The sequence below is a fragment of the Malaclemys terrapin genome, chromosome 12 (genome assembly GCF_027887155.1).
Source record: "Malaclemys terrapin pileata isolate rMalTer1 chromosome 12, rMalTer1.hap1, whole genome shotgun sequence".
NCBI classification, from domain to species: Eukaryota; Metazoa; Chordata; order Testudines; family Emydidae; genus Malaclemys; species Malaclemys terrapin.
Window position 1 is genome coordinate 35701817 of NC_071516.1, and position 11354 is coordinate 35713170.

The 11354-nt window shown below is 43.8% G+C and overlaps 1 protein-coding gene across 1 annotated transcript; it reads right to left on the reverse strand.

Annotated features, from left to right (window-relative positions):
* Positions 1-3089: 3089 nt before the first annotated feature.
* On the reverse strand, positions 3090-4034 carry LOC128846796 (olfactory receptor 10A2-like). Its single transcript, XM_054046035.1, has one exon. The coding sequence runs from the start codon at positions 4032-4034 to the stop codon at positions 3090-3092; it is 945 nt and encodes a 314-aa protein (XP_053902010.1).
* Between the last annotated feature and the right edge of the window lie 7320 nt (positions 4035-11354).

An 11354-nucleotide genomic window follows, 5' to 3' on the forward strand; every position in this document is an offset into this window, starting at 1 on the left:
GATGAACGGACTATGGACACAGAAGGACCACATAGAGGGGTACATTGACAGCTTTATGATGCCCCCACTGGCTAAATGTCACTGACTTCAATGAGAAGAGAATGGGACAATGCACTTGCGTGGCCCTCATGAACATCATATCTGAGCACGCATTATATTTTGTCTTGGAAAGTTTAGGTAAATGTTGGTAAATGTTGATGTCACTGTACACACACACAAACCAAAATAAAAATATCTCGATTGATGATCATCGAAATGTACAGCTAGGCAAAATAGGAAAAATGCTGCTTGAGAACTTATTAGAGTTTGATTTAAGGCTATTCACTTTGTATATTTTGAGATGTGATGTCGACAATTGAGTTTTAACAGTTATAAAGCTTTATATTTTTGAATCTGTCTCTCTTGTCATTAATCATTTTTCCCTGATTTTCTGCAACAATGAAAATTTAAATAAATAAAAATCATGTGTGGGGGGAAGGATGTCAGACAATAGTGGGTGAGGGTCCAACCATAATTATGTAAAGTCCATACTTTTGCATAATTATTAAAATTTAAATTGATACAAACTGGAAAAATGCTTAAAAATAAACATAAATATGATCTGTCAAAATCACAAAAAATAAAAATCTAATTTTACCAAGCCTAATTACACTGAGAAGCCCTTGATTTAGAAATGGTCAAAATTTTTCCATTAACATTTTTCTTTTGTTAGAAAGTTGGGTTTTTGAATAAAGAAAAAAATTTCATGGACAGTGTCTGTCTGCTTTTCCCCAAAACCTTTTTGATTTTTCATTGAAGAGCTGACATTTTTTCAGTCATCAACAATTGCCAGTCGACATCACTTGACATTTTAAAATCAAGATTGGATGGCTTTTCCCCACTAAAAGATCTGCTCCAGTTCAAACAGGAATTAATTCAGGGACATTCTATGGCCTATGTTATACAGGGGGTTAGGCTATATGAACACGGTGGTCCCTTCTGACTTTATAATCTAAGAATACCTTTGTAAATCTAGACCTAAGCAATTTAAGTGCACAAATCCCATTGAATTTCAATGAGACGTGTGCTCCTAAAGTCTCTTGGATGCTTTCGAAAATCCCATCATCAGTCAGATTCAAATATCTGAGTTCTCTGTGAATTCAGCCCATATCACACAGCATCATGCTTATTAAATGTGCTAAGATATCACTACTGTGGGCCACCAGTTGGGACATTCAAAAACCGAGCTCTGTACCACTCGAGATGCAAGAATAACTGTTCACACTAGCAGGGCTCCGGGTTGGGGTGCAGGAGGGGACATGGGGTACTGGTTCCGGGAGGGGGCTCAGGGCTGGGGGTTGGGGTGTAGCCTTCCACCGGGCAGCACTTACCTCTGGCGGCTCATGGGCAGCAGTGTAGCATGGCTGCTGCTAAGGCAGGCTCCCTACCTACCCTGGCCCCATGCTGCTCCTGGAAGGGGCCAACGCACCCCTGCAGCCCCTGGGTGGGGGGCACGTAGCTTTGCTCGCTGCCCCTCTCTGCAAGCACCGTCCCCATAGATCCCATTGGCCACAGCTCCCTGTTCCCAACTAATGGGAGCTGGGGGGGGCGGTACTTTCAGGCAGGAGCAGTGCACGAAAGGAGACTCCTGCCCCTCCACCCCAGGGCTGCAGGGCCACACTGGCCTCTTCTGGGAGCAGCGTGGGGCCAGGGCAGGCAGGAAGCCTGTCTTAGCAGCAGCCCTGTTGTGCCCCCAGAGATCACGATTGACTGGGAGAGTCTCTAGGATCAATCAGTCAATCACAATTGACCGATTGGTGGCCCCTGGTCTAAGAGGAAGCATAATTTCACCTATTGAGTTTAATTTGAGTTACTCTGGGCCTAGTTATTATTTACACAATACATTTCCTTTACACCTGCCTAGCAGTAGAAAAGGGCCTTAAAATAGAAGTACCCTTAATTTGCAATCCATTTAAACTGCCAGTGTAATTATCATCTGATCATAAATAAGATATCATATTATTGGACCAATTGCTGTTGGTGAAAGAGAGAGGCTTTCAAGCTTACAGAGACCTGAAGAAGAGAATGAAGCTATTACCTCATGCACCTTGTCTCTCTGATATCCTGGGACCAACATGGCTGCAACAATACTGCGCTCAACAATGGAAGTTATCAAATTTTGTCCTCTGAAATGGAAACTCCATAAAATGAAGAAAAAGGCAGCCAAATTTAACAGCACCCAGACCTGAAGAAGAGCTCTGTGTCAGCTCAATAGCTTGTCTCTCTCACCAACAGAAGCTGGTCCAATAAAAGATATCTCCTCACCCATTGTGTCGCTCTAATAGCCTGGGACCGACATGGCCACAGCAACAGTGTAAATCTCTATATTTAAGCATTTTTGAGGCCAGAATCAGGCTCCATAACTTTGGCCCTGATTCTGATCTCATTACTTGTAAACCGAGAGTAAGTCAACTGATGTTGATGAAGTTTGCAATGGTATAAAATGTAAATGGAAGGGCTTCAGACCCTTAATCTTTGTTCCTGGCCAGATTCTGTTCTCATTGACACTGGAGTAAATCCAGAGTAAGCCATGGATGACAATGGAAATACTTTGATTTCACACGAGTGTAACTAAGAGTAGAATTTATTTCAATGATAAATAAATATAAAGCCTATTCACTCTGAGAATAAACATAGGCTCCATTTCTATTACATCATATTTACACTAATGCTCAGTGACTTCATTGGAGTTACTCCTAATTTACACTCCACTGGCTTGAAAAAGAAACCTTTCTGATTTAAAATAAAGTAACTCAATTGAAATTAATGGAGTTGCTCCGGGTTTACACTGGCATAACTCCATTGCCTTGAAAAGAAGTCACTCTTGATTTGCACTGGTGTGCAAGTCGATTGAATTTAATGAAGTTACTCTTGAGTTACACTGGGGTGAGTGAGAGGAGAATCGGACACATTGACACCAGTGAAATTACTCCTAATTTACACTAGAGGGAGAGGAGAATCAGGTCCATTGACATTACTCCTGATTTATACAAGCATAACCAAGAGCAGACTCGGGCCTGTAATCCCCAGCGGCTCACAATAAAACACATTCACATGTTTTGAGAAGCTGTGTGTCGGTCCATTACTTTTCTCAGTGCCGCTTTCACCTGCTGGTTCCTCAGGCTGTAGATGACAGGATTCAGCAGGGCAGGTGCCACCGTGTAGAGCAGAGAGAGCAGTTTATCCATGCCCGACATGTAACCGGAGTTGGGTCTCAAGTATCTAAAGATAGCACTGCCGTAGAACAGGGAAACAGAGATGAGGTGGGAGGAACATGTGTGGATGGCCTTCTGTTTCCCATCCAGTGATGGGATCCTCAGGATGGCGGTGACAATGCAAACATAGGAGGCCAGGATGAGCGCGAAGGGGATGACGATGACCAGGACATTCATTAGAACTTTCTCCACTTCATTCACGCGGGAGTCCGGGCAGAGCAGGTTCACCAGTGGCGGCACGTCGCAGAAGAAGTGGTTGATGACGTTGGAGCCGCAGAAGGGAACGCTGAATATCAGAGCTGTTTGCCCAAGGGACACAAACATGCCAATGAGCCAGCATCCTGAGACCAGCAGGAGGCAGAGCCTTCTGCTCATGAGGGCTGGGTAGTGCAAAGGGTTGCAGATGGCTACATAGCGGTCATAAGACATGACGGCCAGGAGGTAACACACTGCGGTGCCAAAGAGGAGGAAGAAGTACATCTGGGTGGCACAGCCAGAGAAAGAGATGGTTTTCTTCTCCAAGAGAAGGTTGACCAGCATCTTGGGGATGGTGACCGAGGTGTAGCAGATCTCCAGAAAGGCCAAGTTCCGGAGGAAGAAGTACATGGGGGTGTGGAGGACAGGGTCGGACACTGTGGCAAGGATAACCAGAGCATTTCCCATCAGGGTGATGATGTAGATGGTGAGGAAGGTGAGGAAGAGTAGGGGCTGCAGCTCAGGATGGTGAAAGAGCCCCAGAAGTGTGAATTCCATTATAATCGTGTCATTCCCCCCTGTCATTTCTTCTGGACCCTCCACCTGCATGGGGATGAAATACAAGTCACTTCATCAGGGATGTCTGGAGTTCATTGGTGGATGGGCAGCACACAGCAAATGGAAACTAGATTGTGTTCTCCTCCCTAATTTCTCCTGGAGATGGTGTGACAGTTATTATTATTAATTATTGATTATGTGTTTAATAGCAGTGCCTAGACACTGAAGGCCAGTGGCCAGAGCTAATGCTTGGGAGTCAGGAGACATAGCCTCTAGTCCTGTCTTTGCCGGTGGCTTCGGCAAGTCCTTTCACTTCTGTGTCTCATTCATCCGTAAAATGAGGATAGTACTGACCTCCTCTGTAATGCATATTGAGATTGACTAGTGAAAAATACTCTGTAAGAGCTAGATATGGTTGTTGTTATTAATAATGTACCAGGTGCTATGCAGATACATAGAAAGAGGCAGTTCCAGCCTGAAAGAACTTACAGTCTAAGTAGACAAGACGGGCAAAGGTTGGGAGAAAGAAGGTGATATTTATACACCTATTTTACAAATGAGAAACTGAGTCAGAGAGATTATGGCTGGGGTTGTCAAAAAAGACTAAGGGCTAGATTTTTAAAGGTATTTAGGCACCTAGTGGGATTTTTAAAAAACACCTAGGCACCTAATAATATGGGAGTTGTGTGCATAGTTGCTTTTAAAATTCTTGAATTTCCCTAAATACCTTTACAAATCTGTCCATAAATTAATTAGGCACGTAATCAGCTGTGCCTCCTTTGCAAATCTCACATCTCAAGTCTCCTCCTATAACAAGACTATTTTTCTTTTGCATACAATGAATGTCTGAAAATGACTTTGAATATTTCAACCTTAATAATTAAATAAGTATTGTTAATCCATACATTTCAAAATACTTTGCAGTGTGGCTTCTTTACTGGGGTGATATGAATTGAAATATGAGGACAGATTGTTTTAATTTTGCAGTTGGAAGAATGAGGCTGACAGAGATTGCCAGAGGTCATACAGTGAATGGAATGAGATAATTACTGTCCAGTTACACTGGTGTAAATCTGAAGCCACTCTAGCAAAATCAATGGAGGTTTTGTGGATTTTTGTTAGTGGGTAAAATCTGGGCCCAAATCTCCTAAATCCCAGACTCTTATGCTCTTCATTTTACTGCACTCCACAGTGACATCACATGGAAATACCAAATCCTATAAAGATAACACCTGTATTCAGTGCCTCAGTGGTTCAAAGAGTAGAGGTACACTACTCATTGGTAACCAGCATCAAATAGACCTAGGTCAGTGACCATCAGCCAGCCGGAAGCATGGGACTGCTGCATAGTTACCAAATTAAATAACTTGGTCATAGATTCAAAGATGTTCAGGACAAAAGAGCTCAATATGTCATCTAATCTGACTTCCTATCTAATCTGACTTCCTGCATAGCACAGGCTGGAGTATTTCACCCTTTATTGAGCCTGCATGGTTACTTCTCCATTGAGTCATCACAGCCCATCAGCTATTGGACTTGTGTCCATATACAGAAAGAATAAACACCACCAAAACTGGCCACAGATGGAGACCTGTGCAGGGAGGCTGTTGAGTAAGCAAGCTTAGAGAATGAGTATCTAGCAATCTTTCCCAGACCTGAAGCAGACTTCTGTGTAGCTCAGAACTCCTTTTCACCAACAGAAGTTGGTCCAATAAAAGATATTATCTCACCCACCTTGTTGCTCTGTCTGTTTAATTTTATTGCCATACATGGTCCTTATTCGGGTAGCATATGGGATCTGAGGGTTAGGGTCTCTCTCTCTCTCTCTGGACATGATCCAGCAAAACATTGAAGCATACTCTTACATTTAAGGACATGGATAATCCCATTGACTTCAATGGGAACATTTATGTGCTTAAAGTTAGACATATGCGTAAGAGTTTTCCGGTTTGTTGTGTGTAGGGGGTGGGAGGAGAAGCGAAGAAGGATTTGATGACTAGATGACCTATTGAGGTGCCTTCCAGTCCTACACATCTATGATTCTATGATTTCCTTATGAAAACCACTAGCAGGAGAAGTGTTTGAAAGCTGTGTATGTGCTTATGTTGTGTGGTTGTGTGTGGGTGCATACAAGAAGAACTTGCTTGTGGCAGAAAGTAGAAAACAACTTGTTTGGAGGGTGTTTGAGTATCTTGTGTGTATTTGTATTGCATGTTTGTGAGATATCATGTGTGTGATGGAAAACTTGTTTCAATGATGCACTGGCTGTGAAAACCAGAAGATAAGTTGTTTGGAGTTGATGTGTGTATAAAATAGAGGAAACATGCACTGGCATCTCATATCTTGCTACTGTAGTTATTTGTTAAATAAGGGATTTTCTCTCCAGGTGTATCACTCCAGCACCATTCACCTGTGCTGAACACAGTGATGTTGATACTCTGCAGAATTGTGCTACTTTGCTTTTAAAAGGGTTTAGATAGAAAACCAGACAAGGCAGCTGGTTGCATTCAGAAAGGGGGATTAGATAGATTGTTTACAGGGAGATTTTCAAAGGCGCACAAATGGCAGGTGGGTGCCAGACTCCCATCGAGAATTCTATCTGTACTTTTGAAAGTCTCCCAATAGATAGATACTTTTTAAGGCCAGAGAACACCATTATAATCCCTGAATGGTTATTGAAAAGTTATCCAGAGAAATATGAAGTAATATTTCTTCCCAGAATAACTATCCAACTATCATACTATGGAGATGAATTTTACAAAAACAAAATTTAAAATCAGGGAAAATAAACAATATATTATTTAAATCATATCATTATTATCATCCAGCATGAAGTATCTATCTATCTATCTATCTATCTATCTATCTATCTATCTATCCACCATAACTATATCTCTTTCTCCCCCTGATCTCTCTCTCTAAGCTGAGAGATATGTATGGTATCTGATAGACAGATCATATTTTCCCAATTATTTTTCTTTGCAAATAGTCATGGATATCTTGCAATATGCTTTCTTTCGCTGTGGTTCTAGGTAATCTGCTCCTGCCTCCAATATAATTCCACTTACCTTTGGAAAAAGAGTAGTTTCATGCCAGCCTTTTAAAGATTTGCAAATTGGTGTAACCGTGCAGCAGTCTAAAGGGCCCTTATAAATAAAGAGATAATTGTCTTTGTGTCTAATCAAAGCCAGGAGGTTTCTAATCTTCCTCCACCACCACCCCCTGCCAGTGATAATTGACCAAGTATCTTTCAATTCCATCTAGTGGCTTCAGGGACCTGATCCCCAAGGCACCTTGGACTCTTTAGGAGAATGAATTGGAACACTGAAGACGTGTTTCAGTGTCTAGAATTACATATTGGAGCAGGCGTCTAGCTGCTTTAAATCGATGTGGCTGCATTGAACTCAGTAGGCATGACCTCCCCAGTGGGTGTAAATTGCTGCATCTCCATGGAAGCCAAAAGAGCAGATCCCCATCTGGTGTAAATCAGCACAGCTTCACTGCAGGCAATGGGGCGAGATCCCCATCTGATGTAAATGGAAATCACTGGGCTGGACCCTTGCTTTAGAACTATGTCAGTTTACACCAGCTGAGGATCTGGCCCCAGGCATGCTAAAACTGCATCTCTTCTGCCCTGAAGGTTGAATCCCATGCAGTGGAAAATGTCTTCTGGTAAATACACATGCAGGACTGTAAGTGTAAACTCTGACACATTTCCATTCTCCAGCCATGGGCTTGAATGTTGGCTGCACTAGAAGGGACTAAATCCTGCTCTGAGTTACACCAGTGTACATAGAATTGTAGAATCGCAGGACAGGAAGGGACCTCAAGAGGTCATCTAGTCCAGTCCCCTGCACTCATGGCAGGACTAACTATTATCTAGATCATCCCTGACAGGTGTTTGTCTAACCAGCTCTTAAAAATCTCCAGTGATGGAGATTCCACAACCTCCCTGGCCAATTTGTTGCAGTGCTTAACCACCCTGACAGTTAGGAAGTTTTTCCTAAAGTCCAACCAAACCTCCCTTGCTGAAATTTAAGCCCATTGCTTCTTGTCCTATCCTCAGAGGTTAAGAAGAATATTTTTTCTCCCTTCTCCTTGTAACAACCTTTTACATACTCAAACTGTTGTCATGTCCCCTCTCAGTCTTCTCTTCTCTAGACTAAACAAACCTAATTTCTTCAATCTTCCCTCATAGGTCCTGTTTTCTAGGCCTTTAGTCATCTGCAGAAGCATCCCTTCTCTAATGGTAGTGAGTGTGCATTTGCAGCAGTGTCACTGGAACGTGGCAGCAGACTGATAGCTCTCAGCCAGTGGCGATGTGCATTAGTAGTGTCCCAGTAGGAGGAAATTCGGTCTTGGCCTATGCACCTTTACAACCCATTTTGCAGGCTTAGGTGGGGTTTAAATGGTGCTTAGGACTTTTGCTGCCTGTCTGCACAGGGGTGAACATCACTATTATTAATCATTTTTATTGTACAGAGAGTGCAGAGTTTTCAGTCGGAGGCTAGGGCCCCCATTGTGCCAGGTGTTGTACAGTGTTGCAGTGGATGTGGAATTGATTCTGAGCTCACTCAGCCCAACATATATCAGGAGTAACTATTGAATCAGCGTGGTCACTTCTCTACTCACTCACCCTCATGCATAGCACGAGTAATTACACTGAAGTCAATGGGATGAAGGATAGGGTTAGTTTGGGGCATGCAGGGATGTGTGACTGGAATCACCAATATATGGGATGGGAGGGAGACAGGGATGAGATGCACAGGGAGTGAGGGGAGGATGGGAGATTTGGAATGGGATGTAGAGCCAAGGGGGAAGACTGGGACTATGCCAAGGTGCTAAGGGGAGAGGAAGGGATTGGAACTGGGTCAAGGAGGGGCTGGGACAGAAAGGATCAGGCTTGCACAGGGACAGTGGCCTAAGGGGCCAGGCTTGGGGAAAACAGAGGCAGAAGGGTCTGTAATCACTAGGGAACACTTCCCCTCAGAACCTGGACCAGAACCCATGATTCCTGACTCTTGTCATTCCTCTGCTGTGAGCAAAGAGTTGTGATATCCACTGGCAAAGTGCATGGCTCAGCTCCCTCCAGTGGCTGGCCCACATACAGGATGACAACCTACTACTCCTAGCAGATACTGGATTAGTTCCCATAGCAGATGGCTGTGCTGTAGATCTGAAAGTTGCAACCCGGCTGATGACCCATGTGGGATTCAATGGGGCGCCATATGATGAAATCACTTCTTTTCTTTTATTTTCTTTGTTTGCTTCTTAAGAAACCTAGGAAATTACACAAAAGAACCTACAGTGAAACATGGAAGTTGAAAAATAATTGAAGACTGTACCATAATGCATATGCAGAAGGGGGAGGGGGGATTAAGGTTGCATAGGCACACAGTAAGCACTGGCATCTGCTTAGCTCACAAATTTGTGTCACCTAGAGGGAGTGTGTGTCTCTTTAAACTCTCCCAAATCTTTTGATACCCCTCTTTCCAGGGACTGAGTCACTCATGGGAAATCTGGGCTGGTAGGCCCAAGGGAGTGGGGGAGCCTGGCTTCACAGGGAATGGCTCTTTCATTTTCTAAAAGTTTGCTGGGAAGTGTATATCAGGAACCACCTGCGCCCCTTTTCCTGGGTGTGTTTCCAGACAATCCTGCTCATGAATTAGCTCAATGGAATCATGGAGTAAACATCATCACAACCTAGTCAAGAGACAGTATTCATAAATTATTACAGGCAGCTCCGAATCTGTCACACCACATGATAGTCAATAAAACTTGGCATTTAAATGTCCTAGGTAGCTATGAAAAATCTCAGACATATTCTTTGATAAAATATTTAATAATGGTCTCTCCAGTCTAGAAGACAAAGGTAAAACGCGATCCAATGGCCGGAAGTTGAATGTAAACAAATTCAGACTGGAAAATAAGAGGTAGGTTTTTAACAGGGAGGGTAATTAACCATTGGGGCAATTTACCAAGGGTCGTGGTGGATTCTCCATCACTGGCAATTTTAAAATCAAGATTGGGTGTTTTTCCCTAAAAGAACTGCTCTAGGAATTATTTGGGGGAAGTTATCTGCCCTGTGTAAGGCATGTAGGCACCTACCTCCCATTGAAATCAATAGAGTTTGGGGCTAGATTCACAAAGGGACTTAGGCATTCTGATGCTCAGCGTCACCATGCTTCATAACCCTTTGTTGCCTAGAGAATTACAAGGTTTACAAAGCCTGAGTTTGACGCTCAGGCTCCCTCTGTAATGAATGGAGAGATGGGTGCCTGAGAATGGGATTTGCAAAAGCCAGGAAGCTAGGCAGCTCATCGCCTAAACCAGCAGATGGCAGAGGCCGAGGAGAGGGGAGTGTCTTAAGCCCTGCCCCTCTCTGGGACTTAGACAAATCTCTCTGCTTTGGAGTCTAAGATGCAAACCCTCTCTCAGAGTTAGGCGCCTAGTGCTGTTTTTAGGAGGAGGAGGAAGTGGTCAAGGTGAATAAAAAAAGTCATTGGAGCAGGGCGATGGGAACCTCCAACATAAGTGCGCTAACCACTAGGCTGCAGAGTGGTTCGCATGCTTCTCTCTGTCTGGCCCAATGACTGTCATTATTTAATCCACCATGAAACAGCTTCAATGGTAGAGACTGAGCGAGACTCACACCACAATATCCCATAGCCCAGTGGCTAGGACATTCACCTTCCAAGTAGCACAGCCACATTCAAATCCCTTCTCCCTCCACCCCAACCCCATCAAGCCGAGGGGTCGCCAACCTCTCAACTGAGGGCCTAATCACTGGGCTAACAGTTACAAGGAATGTCCTGCCCCTGCCCTTGTGGCTCTGCTATGTGGGAGATCGCCTATGGGTGCATGCCCCAGTAGGTGAGCTGCCAGCTAATTTGCTTGGCCAGGCTCCACAGGTGAGTTAGGTGGAGGAATTCCTGTCTTCCCCCCATTGGTACAGCACTCTGGGTCTTAGGTGCTCTGACACCTGGAGTGAGGCTGCAATGAGCATGTTCAGAGGCAGAAATATAGTTGTCTAGGGAGTTGTTACTGCCAATATCTAGGTGCCGAGTGAGTTTAGATGCCTACAGGGTTCGGGGTCAGATAAACTGGAGTTTTATGAATCCCAGGGGGGGCTGATTCTGGGATTCAGGTGTCTCAAGTGGCTGTTAGGTGCCTAAGCCCCTTTATGAATCTAGCCCTTGGTGCCTAACATCCATTGAAGTTCATTTGTGTTCGATACCTAGATGATTTTTTTAAAAATCCCACTAGGTGCCTAAATATCTTTTAAAAACATCTGGCCCTAACTCCCTACTCACTGGTTGATACAGCCAATTGCACCGAAACCTCTAA